At 36.4% G+C, this 14,269-nt stretch overlaps 1 protein-coding gene and 1 long non-coding RNA gene across 2 annotated transcripts in view; both read right to left on the bottom strand.

The window, feature by feature from the left end:
* LOC145296958 (guanine nucleotide exchange factor C9orf72-like) overlaps window positions 1-4,805 on the bottom strand; it is a 29,129-nt gene extending 24,324 nt beyond the window's left edge. Inside the window, exons 1-2 of the mRNA XM_080143181.1 lie at window positions 4,092-4,805; window positions 3,172-3,273 (exon numbers count right to left, since the gene is read on the bottom strand). Coding sequence (XP_079999307.1) covers window positions 3,172-3,273; window positions 4,092-4,661 — 672 coding nt within the window. The 5' untranslated portion in view covers window positions 4,662-4,805. The remainder of the gene's footprint in view (window positions 1-3,171; window positions 3,274-4,091) is intronic.
* Window positions 4,806-5,501: 696 nt separating this feature from the next.
* On the bottom strand, window positions 5,502-13,658 carry LOC145296959 (uncharacterized). The gene is made up of 2 exons (XR_013870085.1): window positions 13,536-13,658; window positions 5,502-5,597 (listed from the first exon to the last, which is right to left on the bottom strand). It is a non-coding gene; the product is annotated as an uncharacterized LOC145296959 (long non-coding RNA).
* Between the last annotated feature and the right edge of the window lie 611 nt (window positions 13,659-14,269).

The following is a 14,269-nucleotide window of genomic DNA, read 5'->3' as shown; positions in this document are numbered from 1 at the left end:
ATTTAATCAGTATGCAGAACAAAGCAGACCCTTATTAAAAAAAAATTTTAAAAAAAAAAAAAAAAAAAAAAAAAATTGGTTATTGTTACATTTTATTTCTAATAGTGGCTATGCTGCATCGGCACACACAATGCCGAGTCAAACAGTCAAACACAAAATCGAGTACACTCAACATCAATTACACTCAACATCGTCTTACCATCAACACTTACCCTGTGAACTCGGCATATGGGAAATTCCCATATGCACAAAACAAAATCACCAAAAAAAACAAAAATACCCTAAGAGTAAGGATAATGAGTAAACGTTGGATAAAATGATGGTTAAAATTATAACGAACTTGCCAGGATTCGAACCTGGAATCCTCTGATACGTAGTCAGACGCGTTATCCATTGCATCACAAATCCTGTCCGTAGATGTTACTGCGACTGTATATAGACAGTGCTAAATTCTGTTGACATGAGCAGCTAACTTTTTCGACAATTGCATGAAATGGCCCAAAAACCCTTATTTCGGGCTTTTGTGTGACGCTGCATTGTTCGTTATGAACCATATATAGGTAAGGACAATCTAGGGGCTCGCACCGTTCAAAGGGGAAAAAAATGATTTTTCAATTCAGTGCATCTGTTCAAAAGTTTTATTGGTATATATATATATATATATATATATATATACACAAAATTTAGAATTTTATTAATAGTATAGATGACTTAACTTTTATATATTACTTTTGTTTTTAGAATCCTTTGAGATGACGCCTTTACCATTTGCGTATTCATTATTTTTGCGGACAGACATCCTCATCTTCATGTGGTGAAACAACAACAATGAAGATGAGTCCGCAAAAAAAATGAATACGCAGACTTTACTTTTCTTTCTAGCAATATTTAGAGGCAAGTGTAACAAGGCCGATAGCCATTAGTCGCGTGCTCTCGTGTAATAAATGAATGCGTGAATGTAGGATTGACATGAAATTCCTAAAGATAAACTAAAATGACCGAAAAATGGGCTGAAATGACTTAAATAAATAAAAAGTAAATGACTTAGAATGACTTTAATGAACTTAAAGATGAATTGAATGACCTTAAGAATGACTTGAATGCTTAAAAAATAACTGGAATCCTTCAAAAACAACTTGAATGATCTGGAGAATGACTTGAATGGCTTTGAGACTGACTCGTAAAGTGGGCGATCATTTTACATTAAATTAATACAGAAAAGTGATCCCCCACTTTATATCACAAAAATTATTTGATTTAGGGAATTTGAAACGTTATATTACCTATGTGGCCAAGGAAAAGTTACAAACATAAGTACAGCATGTAGTAAGAACAGATATTACACTTTGATCTTGCTTATATAGTTTATTTCCGTAATGAAAAAATTTTACAATTAAATAATGAGAAATTCAAAAAATAAAAGCAAAAAAATTAACATTTGTAAACAAACTTAGGCACAAGGCCATACAAGAAGTGGGATGGGGAGTGTTGCAGGGTCTTTGTTACTAAAGTGAAAATGGAGTCTTCGGCGACTTTACTCTTGACTGGCAACAAGAACAGCATCTATTAACAACAGACCTTTGATCTTAACCAAAAAGGCCAAGCACAAAAGTGTTACGGACAGACCGACCGATCGACTGATGGAGTGACCTATAGAGTCGCTTGCACGCGGCTAAAAATAACGTTAGAATTGGAAATCTTCCACGGAAGTTCAGATGGAAATGATAGTTCCCTGGTAAGTCTAAACATAAGTGTGGCTGACTGTTGTATGGGATAAGTCAGCTTCAGATCTCTCAGCAAAGGAACCTGTATCGCAAAAGATGATGGAGATGCTAACTATGTGCGGAACAAATGTGCGACAACATTTAAATACGAGTGTGCAAAAAAAAAAAATTCAGAAATAGAAACCTCTCAACAGGGGCTTCATTTCTAGAGCAATAGCTCTTGATATATCAAAGGTTTAGGATAGAGTATGGCATAAAAGTCTATTTCACAAGATCACCAGCTATGGAATAGCTGGAAATGTCCTCTCAATTATTAAATCCTTTCTCTCTAAGAGGCTTATAAGAGAAGTCGCTGATGGGCAGAAATTAACACTGGTGTCCCTCAAGGTTCCATCCTGGGCCCAACTCTTTTCTTGATCTTCATCAATGATCTCCCAAATCACATTCTTAGATCATTCGTAGACATTTATGCAAACAATACCGCAATCTAGGGCAAGACTCCAAATGCCGGCAATGACCAAGATCTTTCTGATTCTCTCTTTTCTGATCTTGAGAACGTGGTGCAATGGGGAAAAAGGTGGCTGGTTAATTTTAATGCATCAAAAATTAAGCTTTTCTCTTTTTTTTTTCTCTCTATTTATAATCGCTCTGACACCCATAACGCCCCAATTGAAACAAATGGCTCTAGTCTTTGGGAAGTTTCTGAGACTGATCTTCACTCCAGATCTTAAAAGGAACACATACATCAAATCTGTTTCCAAGATTGCTGGATTTTATCTTCTATCTGTATAAGAGCCAGGTGTGCCCTAAAATCAAGTACTGTTGTCACATCTGGGCAAGAACTCCTCAGCGTGCTTTATCCTGCTTTGCTAGTGTTTAAAACCTAGTAGATGATGCCTTTTTCTCTTCCCTGCAACATCTTTCTCACAGAAAAGATGTTGTGAGTCTGTCTCAGCTCTATTGGTATTTTCATGGCAAGTGCTCGACTGAACTCTAATCTATGATTCCCCCTTGCCAAACTTTCACAAAAAGCACTTAACTAGCTACAACCACTTTATACGATTTCCCCTAGTCTATTTGTGCCTAAATCTAAACGTTGATTCCATAAACAAAGCTTCTTTCCCAAAACTGCTGGCCTACTTCCCAGTTGAATACAACATGGTAGCCTTCAAATCCAATGTAAACAAATTCTTGTTGAGCCGTCCCCATAAATAATCAAATTTTACCCAATTTACAACATTAACGATTACTACACTACCACCTTACATTCATTAACCCTTATCCTCGAGTGGCCTTCAGGCCTTGATTCGTGGCGACTCTCAAATTAAAAAAAAAAATTAATTTTCGACGTAATCAGGCAGAAAATGGAAAATTAAAAGTTAGAGTAACATATACAGGAAGTTGTGTAGTGAAAAAAAAAATGTGTATATCTGTAAGAGTTACCTACCCTGACTGTCAACGCCAACTTTGCTTCCCGCAAGGAGAGAAGCATTTCTGTAAATTGACACAAATATGACGTAAAAGCGGACAAAGCTTCACTGTCTGTATCCTGTGGAAAACAAAAAATAATAAATATTTAACTTTATTCATAAAATGATTTACATTCAAGTTAACCAATTTGGCAATTTGTTTAAAAAAAAAAATAAAAAAAAAAAATCGCCCTCTATTAGAAAAAAATATGATTGCGCAACAGATTTAATTTTCAAAAGTGGCCTTGCCAAATCAACGACCTGTACTCTAAGAGATAATTTTAAAAATGTGCTCAGTATTTAGAAATATCGTTTATTATTTTGACGGGCTCAATTAAGTCATTAATCATTCCGTCACAGAATAGGTGGGCCAGCATTAAATACCAATTACAGTTAATCTTGACAAAAGGTCGAACTAAGTACAAACTGAAGTGACACAAAGCTTATAAAATAAACCAGTTCCCCCATGAAAGATAATAGGAACAGACGACCTTAAGTTTAGGAAAGATTCAATGAGTCAAAGAGAATAAAAACATTACAATTCCTTTTATTCGTTCAATCATTTTCCTACTTTTGCTATTGTATCACATTTTCCAGTTTTGAGAGTAGCTCCAAAAGTTATGCTTCCTATTTTTTTTAATTCAAAACGTTGAAGAGCTACGAAGATAGTATATTACGAAGATAGACTAGAATTCTTAAGTTTAACAACAAGGAGCGTTCAAAAAGTAATGCCTCCTATTTTTTATTCCACCCGAATGGATCAAAAGGGATTGTAAATTGCATTGTTTAAGGGCATCGAGCGTTGCAAATTTTCTCCTTAATACTGAGCAACCTACACTCGCGCACAAGTAAACTCGTCTCCATCATTTATCAAAAGGTGTAGAATCTTATTACTCACCTTTTCTAAGAGCACTCTCAGCTTTCCGATCATCCGATAAATCCAGCTATGGATCAGTTCCGACAGGTGGAGGAAATACTGCAGGCGTTCTAGTTGAATGATGAGCGTGAGGCTGTGTAAAGACAGTTCGTTCGACCCGGTGGCACTAAACACAAACACAACCGCCACAAGACCCTTGTCCGGAATGGTATGTATCCGCCAGTCTGTCGTGCTGTTGGTCAAATCCCGACAGAGTTCGCTAGCCAACCCTTGCTTACAAATCTGTAAAAGTGTGGACGAGTCTAGTTGGAGATCCTCCCCATTGTACCAGACGTGTTTGATCCGAGGTCCAAGGATGTTGTCCCAGTAGTTGAAAATAAATGTACTGACCAATGGGTGTTCACAGTCAACAAGTTGGGACGCATTATACTTCGAGCTTGGACTCAATAAGACCATGGTAGGGTCACTTGAGTTTTGAGGGTATGGCAGATCATGAGGGTAGACAGGATTGAAAGCTGCTGTAATGGGTTTAATTTTGAAATTGGGATGGTAACGTTGGTCAACTTCTGATGTGTTTGCTCGTCTTTCCATGACTTAGATTTTTATGCTAACATATGTATGTGTATATGCATGTCTTTATATATAATTAAAAATTTTATTTATAACTATATATGTACATTATATATTATATGTTTATAAAACAAAATATTCAGATCTTCAAGCAATTTAACTATTTTTATAGATAAGTTGGATTTAATACCAAAACACCAAAAATCTATATAATAATTAGAGAATTTTTTTTTTTTACATTATTTTAAAAAGAAAAAAAACGCAAACTTATTTATTTAGAATAATGTCCAAGTTTTCAAATTCTTAAAATTAATAGTACCAATTCTTCAAATATCACTGGCATAATAGTACTTTGAACATGAAAGAATATTCCACATCGTCCAAAATTGTGTTGCAAAAAATAAAGGTTCAAAAGTTCAAGTGACTATGATATTCAAAAATTTCAGCTTTTTTTTTTTTTTAATATTGACCTTAAAAAATTATTAAAAGCTTTTAAAAAGATTTTTTAAATTAAAAATGTGGATAGACTTTCCAAATAATTTTCTCGTCGTGTCAAGATTGAAAATATAAAGTCGGCAGTTCATTACGGACATGCATAACTTGAACAATGTAACTGGCCATAAACATGTTTGCCATCACAAAAATGGCTGCCAGCATGGTGAGCGAGGCAATCCAGTTGGTGCTGGGAGAGACGTCTTGGGTCAAGTAGAGCAGAAACAAAGTGAAGCTGACAACAATTACGGAGAAGAAAGCGTAGTTGATGAGAAGCAGGATTATCTTGTCCCGGCTGACCACCTGTGTTATCCAATCTGCCCTCATTGGGGCGAGTCACAAACTAACATTAAAAAAAAATGTTAATAAAAAGTTTTGTTCTGGAAAGCAGTTATTTGTTTATATGTTTAAAGTTTTGTGCCAATAGCCATGACGAAAACTAGGTTATAAATCCAATGATACCACCTGAAAGAAAGAAAAATAATCATTAGAACAGTAAGACTAAATCTATATATATAAAAGCGAAAATGTATGTGTGTATGTTTGTGTGTCTGCTAAAAACTTTCGACACACGCGACGCAAATTCACAAACTCAGTATCATATCGAAGCCCCATCATTCGTTTGAAAAATATCGAAAAATTGGCCAAAAACGTTAACTTTTTCAACCCGAAATCGACAATTTTTCACGGGCGGGGGGGGGGTCGTCAACAAAAACGGGTTTCTCGTAACGATGCCCGATTCTACGCATGCGTCAGATGACGTCATGCCCTGATTTACTTTAAATAGTTGAAAAACCAAACACATTTCATCTCCGTCGCTTTAGCGCAGTTGGTTAGCCTGTTTTGGGTTCGAATCGTGGTGCGAGATGTTTTTTTTGTTTTTTTTCGATTTTTTAAATTTAAACATTGAACCCTGTATTATTTAAGCCATTTTTCACGTGTTCGTTTGTTTTACGTTAGATTTTTTTCTGTTTTTTTTATGTTTTGATTAACCTCCCCCCCCCCTGCTTAATTAAAACATTTTCTTTTCTTACTTCACTTATAACAATGCTTACATCGTCGTCGTAACGCTCGACGACTTTCAAACATCTTTCACTAACTCATTCTGGTTGTCCGATTTTATTTTCAAACTTCGCCTCAGGGCTTCGGGTTCCATCCTACTCCACCCCTGGTTTCTTTTTTTATTTAACACCACACACACCTACAAACACCCGGGCAACGCCGGGTACCCCTGCTAGTCATCTATAAATATAAAAGCGAAAATGTATGTATGTGTGTTCGCTTTTTTTGTATGTCTACAAAAGGCTTTTTTCAGAGAAGCGGTCGGTCGGTTCACAACTTTTTGAAACTTTTTATATCACATACAAATCGTAATATCTCACAGTTAACAACGAAGCTCGCCTGTCTATTTAATTTGGTCGATTTCGGGAAGATGAATATTCAATATTTGTCGCTCGCCGCATGTGGGTTAGTCTTTTTCCTATAACATCTTCGGGGGAAAAAAAAAGCGTTCAGCAGTAAATGAATACTATCCCGCAGTCAAAACTTGACCTCATTTAAAACGGGCACCTGCTAAATCCAACTAATTAAATAAATTCAAACGTGTTTCCATTAGCATCTCGCGGTGGGGCAATGGTTAACATCGCACATTTTTTGTTTTTTTTCACACTTTTATTTACAACTTTGCCTGAAGGGTTCGGGTTCGATCCTCATACTTACTTCCCCTCCCCAGGGTAGCATGCTCTTGTTCTGTCAGCCATGACTGAATAGAGGTCCTAAGTAATTCGCAATTGTATTTTTTGGTCGCCAAGAACCCGTGGTTAGAGTACTTAGAAAAGTCATATTCTCCATAAGTTTGAAAGTTTACTCCTCAGTGTGGCCGACCGAAAAATACATTTGCGAATTACTTAGGTTCTTTATCCAGTCATGGTTGACGGAACAAGAGCATGCTACTCCCGTGAAGTAAATAAAGGGTTCCACTCAAAATTCCGTCCAAATTCCCCGAGTTCAACAGAAATATTCCAGAGTTCGACAAGATACACCTGAAGAAAATCAGAGGTTATATCGACCGAAACGTTGTGAAAATCACACTCAAGATGAATAATACATTAAATCATTTGTTCATCAAATGTTTCTCTCAGTAAATTGATTGTCACGTACTGTGTGGCATGTTGCTCCAACCATCCTGCTTAAATAACATGAATTGCCAAATCTGCAATTAAAGAAAAGTTGAAGTAGTATGGCCAGTTAGCAGGGGAGGACAAGGAAAACATTCGGCATAACATTTACACACCAATTCACATTAAATCACCAAAGTTAAGCAAACTTCATCCTGGTCAGTTCCAGATGGGTAACCATTCAGGAATACCAGGTGCTGTATGCGAGTGGATAACGACACCTTCCTGCAAAGGCTAATGTTAAAATGACCTCCGCTGACCAGGATATATATTTGGGTGAAGGGAGAACCGCTTGTGAATTTTATATCTCGTAGAAGCTCATATGCTCTAACACAGCGCTAATTCTGTGCAAAAATATTTCATTTGGAAAAATAAAAAACATAAGAAAGCAATAAGGATGAATTTGAGAATAAACAGGAATAGATAAAAACTTGACTTTGGCAACATTCACCCAAGATGAGTTGAGCTGACTTCTCTCATAGAATACACAGCATTCCAAATGAAGAATGGTCCGTATCGGTCAAGATAGTTATAGGCAGCTAGTCCTGAGACAAGTGACAAACACTGTAGACTTGTGGACCTGAGGCAGGTTTGATGCCGACTTTGATAGTGCATATCCAAATATTCAGCTTGCCTCCTGAGCATCTTCAGAGTCGTTCTGGAGCTCTTGCTTCATGGATAAAATCCAGTGTTGCAGTATGCAGTGTGACCAAACCAACAAAGTTTCCTCTTTAAAAGAACTTAGTTAAGGGGAATTATCTTTCATTGCATCCAGATTTGTGTATTGGAGACAAAATGGTGCCAGTAGACCTCCAGGACTCAACAGAGGCAGTATAGGTTAAATACTACTGATCTTTTCGTCCCTGAGCTCTCATCAGTCAGGTTTCTCAGCTGCAGAGACTGGTCGTCTGAACAAATGCCAGAGAAATCCGGACTTTCATGTGTATTGAGTCTCAGAACAAGACAACAGACAGGATTGTAGGAGACTGAAAACATGTCAGCCATTGTTGATTCAGACATCAAGGTCATCATATCCCGACCTAGCCAGAGAGAAGTTAGTACGTCAATTTCTAAAAGCCATCTAACATATAGCATATAAAGCAGACGCTATGATGATGTGGTGTTTTATTATATGGTGTTTTTTTTTTTACTCAAATTTCTTGATTAATTTACTGGCTTATTAAACAAATGATTTATTTTGCTATACTCATACTTGTTGTTTAAGCTTATTAATGTATAAGCGTGATTGGGATTCCTGTTGCTGGTTAAGATCTACAGACAATAGCAACAAATAAAATAAAAGATAAAACGACATGCCAGGAATTGTGCAATATCCACAATGGATCCAATAGTCATATGAATTTAAGTCAATAACAGGACAATAACCACTGTGAATACACACATACTCCATCAGAATGTTAGCAAAAAAAACAAAAAAAATTTTTATTTCATTGTGTAGGGAAAAGTTATTTTGTTAGAAAGAAAACATGAACGAATATTAAAACTAGAACAGATATTTGTAGCGTGACAGATCAACAGAAATGCTATTTGAAACTCAAGCATGACAGACCAAAGAAAATGCTTATACAAATTCATAGCTCGAGATGGAGGGACAAGAGTGGCTTTTTTGAAATCTATAGGAATCTGTTTTCAGTGAAATATCCATGTCCAAAATGGGGAGCCCGAACTGGGAGCCAGCAATTTCTGCAGACATGAAAGGGATTCCTTTGAATTTTTTTCTTTGTTTTTTTTTTTTTATTAAAATCAACTCCAGTCAGATTTTATTTCATTCGACGTGTTTGGAGGTGTGTGTAGTGTTAAATAAAAAAGAAACTGGAGCTGGGGAGTTGGTAGGATCAAACCCAAAGCCCTGAGGTGAAGTTTGAAAATAAAATCGGCCAGCCAGAATGAGTAACTGAAAGATGTTTGAATTTATTTAAGTAAGAACCAAATTGGCAGGTGCGTGCACAGAAGTCGTAGAGCAATAGCTATTCAGCAAATGAGGTCAATGACCAGGTTTGTTATTTATAAGCGAAGTAAAAAAAGAAAACAACGTTAAAACTTAAGGGGGGGGTAATCAAAACATCGAGAAAAAAAAAAAAGCACAAAAAAAATTAACGTGAGGCAAACGAACGATGTTAAATGTAAAAATTGAAAAAACAAAAAAGAAATGGCTTAAATAAGCCTGTTTCGATATTAAAATTAAAAAAATCGGTGGGTACCCGGGTGTTTTTGGATGTGTGGTCGGGGGTGGATAAGCGAAGTAAAAAAAAAAAAAAAAAGAAAAACGAACGTTACATGAAAAATGGCATAAATAACACTGGTTCAATATTTAAATTTAAAAAATCAAAAAAAAAAAAAAGACATCTCGCACCACGATTCGAACCCAAAAAGTTTATTTAGATAATGAACCAACGCGCTAACCAACTGACCTAACTCGACATACATGAAATTTAGTCAGTTTTTCAACTATTTAAAGTAAATCAGGTCATGACAGCATCTGACGCATGCGTACAACCGGTCGTTGTCATGAGAGGACCGTTTTTGTTGACCCCCCCCCCCCTGTCGAAAACTGTCGATTTCAGGGTGAAAAAATGAACGTTTTTGGTCAATTTTTCAATATATTTTGAGCGAAGGAAGGAGTTTCAATATGATACCGAGTTTGTGAATTTTTGTTCTGTCTGTCGAAATTTTTAGCGGAAACACAAACACACATACATACATTTTCGCTTTTATATTTATAGATATTTAATAATTTAATATTTAAAAATATTTACTTCGCTTATTCTTATGTTTTGATTACCCCCCCGCCCGAGCACACACACACACCTCTAAACACCCGGGCAACGCCAGTGTCCCCCCCTCCGCTGGTATTAAATAAAGAAGTAGTCAACCACCTCAGCAGAAACAACCTTCTTAGTGACATGCAATATGGTTTCCGCTCCGCAAGATCTACAGCAGATGTGCTAACGGTTATATCTCATAGGATTAGTGAATCTCTTGACAAAAGCTTCCTTTCCAGAGCAATTGCTCTTGACATATCGAAGGCCTTCGATAAGGTATAACATAAGGGCCTACTTCACAAGATTTCCAGCTACGGTATCACTGGTAATGTTTTCTCAATTATTAAATCATTTCTCTCCGACAGGTTCATAAGAGTAGTGGTTGATGGGCAGAAATCAGAGGCCCACAGTATTAATGTTGGAGTCCCTCAGGGGTCCATCCTGGGCCCAACTCTCTTCCTGATCTACATCAATGATCTCCCAAAACACTTAAATCATTCGTAGACATCTATGCTGATGACACAACCATCTATGGCAACACATCAAAGGCCGTAAATGACAAGGTTCTCTCTAATTCTCTCTCTTCTGATCTTCAGCACGTGGTACAGTGGGGGAAGAGGTGGTTGGTTACTTTTAATGCATACAAAACCTGGGGTGTTCTACAAAAACGGTCTCCAGAGCTGCATCAAACGATGGGAGAAATGCATAACTCTGGGTGGTTCCTACGTAGAGAAAGACTAATAACTATGCCAAGTTTCGTTGCCCTACTGCTATGAGAAGTGGGTCAGGGGCATTACTTATTGCACGCCCCCTCATAAACAGCTTTTGTTAAAAGAGAAAAAATGTCGACCCAGATTTTTATGAATTAGTAAAGTGTAACGCCATGTAGCGTAACGTTACAGATACATTGTTTCTATATTCACCGTTTTGTTAGCTATTACTCTCTTCTCTCTTTTTAATAAAATGGCTGACACATTCGATCTAGAAGATGGAGGGCGTCATGTCTATGTATTTAATAGTGTCATCTTTTGTATCCGATGTCATGCATTAATCAGTTAAAGAGCAATTATCCAATGAGAAGACCCATAATTACCAGACAATTTTCCATAAATTTTTGAAAAAACAAAAAAAAAAAAAACCAATTTACATTCTTAAAACTTGTTAAACAATCTTTGTTTCTTAAAACAAAAAAATTATTTTGAGAGGGGGGTACAAAAAAAAAAGATTTTTTTCTTTTTACTCACCTTCACCCCCTCCCCAAATAAGGCATATATCACTACTTGAATATAAGTGGCTATTAATTGGGACTATGCCTCTAAGAAAGATTAAGATGCTGGCTTGCATTGCATTTGAACTTCTGCATATCAGTAGTTTGGAAATGTTCACCGTTACGCCAACTGAAGACGCCTCATTTTCTTAAAAAATAACTTTTATAGGTTTTCGGTTATGCTGAAAATAAATATCGCAGGGAAAAGATGTTGCGAGCCTGTCTTTGTTTTATCGCTATTTCCATGGCAGGTGCTCGTCTGAGCTCCAATCCCTCGTCCCCCCCTCGCCAATCTTTCACGAGAAACACCCGTCTGACTGAAACTACTGTCAACAATTTTCACCACTCTTTATCTGTGCCTAAATCCAAACGTAGATTCCATGAGCAAAGCTTCTTTCTTAGAACTGCATGCCAGCGCCCGCGGAACTCTCTGCCGCTTGCCTGTTTCCCACCTGACTACAACTTGGATGTCTTCAAGTTCAACATAAACAAACTCCTGACAAACCGCCCCCTTAAGTAAGACATTCTATCAAAACCCCCAATACTAATGATTACTACAATACTATCTCATTGATTACTGTACACGCAATAACCCTTATCCCTGAGTGGTCTTCGGGCCTTGATAAGTGGTGATCTCCATGTAAGAAAAAAAAAAATTAGCGCAGACAAAAGGTTTTCGAGTTATAAATACCTGTATTTTGTTCCTTTAAAAAAATAAGTATCCACTGACACGTGTTTCGTCGTCTACGACTCATCAGAGTGGCTGAATCTAGCGATATTCGAAATCGGGACCCCATAGTAATGAGCCTGACCTCTTTATCCGCTGGCCCATCTCGCTGACTGGTAGAATATATCGCGATTTATTTAGATGGTATTTGTTTTTGCGATACGTTTTGAAGGAATTCAATTATTTTACGAAAGTGCATTTTTACCTAAATGCGAGTTGGGAATAATTTTCCCTTTAACCAATTTCTAGTTTTATTTGGCCGCCATCTTTCTTGTTTCACTGAAATGGTATATTTAGCATGCGCCCGCACGCACTGCAGTGAGCAGACGATCTGTGTAGTTAACTCAACGCAATTCCGAAAGCCGTTCTTAACATAAGGAGATGAGGGATTATTCCGAAAGCCGTTCTAAATATGGGGAGGGGGTATTCCGAAAGCCGTTCTAAATATGGGGAGGGTATTCCGAAAGACGTTCTTAACATGGGGATGGGATGTTTATTCCGAAAGCCGTTCTTAACATGGAGAGGTAGAGGGTGTTTATTCCGAAAGAAATGACGTTGAGTAAACGTTTGCATCTCACATGTTCACTATCCCATTTCATAGAAACAACAAAGATGGCGGCCAATTCAAACTACTAGAAATTACGATGCATAACACAGGTATCTGTATCTCGAAAACTATTTGTCCGCGCTAATTTTACCTGCGATATTCGTGTTCAGCATAGCCGAAAACCTTAAAAGTCGTCGATTTATAGAAAAATGTTAAGGCGTCTTCAGTTGGCGTAAACGATGAAATTTGACCATTTTTTTTTTTTTCTTGTTTTGTAACGTTTGTAAGATTTGTTTGGCGACACTCGGCATATTCCGGCAGTTTACGCCCGGTTCAATGCACAAGCACATAAAAACCCTCCCCTCTCATATTAAGAACGGGTTTCTAAATAACATTACGTACCGTGCTGAAATAACGTTAGAAGCTCATAGTTAACATGGGAGAATTTTGTACTTTCATCTAACAACTTTAAAAAATATCGTAAAAATCGATTTTTTTTTTTTTCTTGGAAATACTTACCCTCTCCGCTCCCCTCAAAAAATAGCACGGTACCTTCTCTGCTTAAGTACGTGTTATTATTTCCGCATGGTTCGTAAACTGCATAAGTACAAAATTAATTACAAAATTACATTTTGTATCTCTTAATACCAAAACAAAGTTCTAATTAATTTTAATCGAGAAAAAAATTCAAAGTTGGAAATATACACACTAAAATAAATTTATTAAAATACCAGAAATGCTAAAAAAAGAAAAACATTCAAACTTTATTTAACGAAGAACAAAAATATTATTTAATGTCGAAAAAAAAAAAACGAGTGAGTGTATCACTCAGTTAATATACGATTCAAGAAAGATATGAACGTTTAAAATGAAAATAATAAGTCATATCAACAATTGCTTACCTGTAGCTCAAACATGACAATTCATCGTAAGTCACCATTAAACGGAGTTCTTCTAAATCATATGTGTTGTAGACAAAAAGGAATTTAGTGCAGGATTGCTCTTTTTAATGACGTAACTTCCTGTCATGTCCGGTTTGGGTGAAATGAAACCGGGTCCCCCCCCCCCTTCCTGAAAATGTATCTAAGGGCGGATAATTAACGCCGAGAAAATCGTATTACCTCCCTTGAATATTCTTGACGTTTTCCAGGAATATATTCTTTTCGGATTTACAATTAAACCTATAAAAAAAAAAAAAAAAATCAATTGCAGAAAAAATTTTATGAAATACCTAATCACGGAACGTAGATGTAATATTTCAAAAAATCACCTAAATTTCTGTAGTATTTTTTATATAGAAATTTATTGAGTTTTAGCGATTTTAATAGAAAATTGTAACAATTACAAGTCTAATTTTAATATCGATAGTTCGAATCGAGTTGTCTCCCCCCCCTTATTTATTAAATGTGGCGGATCAATACATTAGGTTTAGTTTCGTCATAAAATTTCATTTTCTTAGTTCAAAATATATACTTAATCAATTTACGTGATTTTTAGAATATGACATTTTCATACCGTGACGGGTGCGTACATCATAATTCGGGGGGTTGTATTACAATCCACAGAGATATGAACAAATGGTGAAAATTTTTTAAATATAATAAATAAATGGGTGCATCTATACTATTAGGACAAA

This window comes from Euprymna scolopes, chromosome 17 (assembly GCF_053919585.1).
Source record: "Euprymna scolopes isolate OS-2025 chromosome 17, ASM5391958v1, whole genome shotgun sequence".
NCBI classification, from domain to species: Eukaryota; Metazoa; Mollusca; class Cephalopoda; order Sepiida; family Sepiolidae; genus Euprymna; species Euprymna scolopes.
This window is presented reverse-complemented; position numbering and strand designations above follow the sequence as displayed.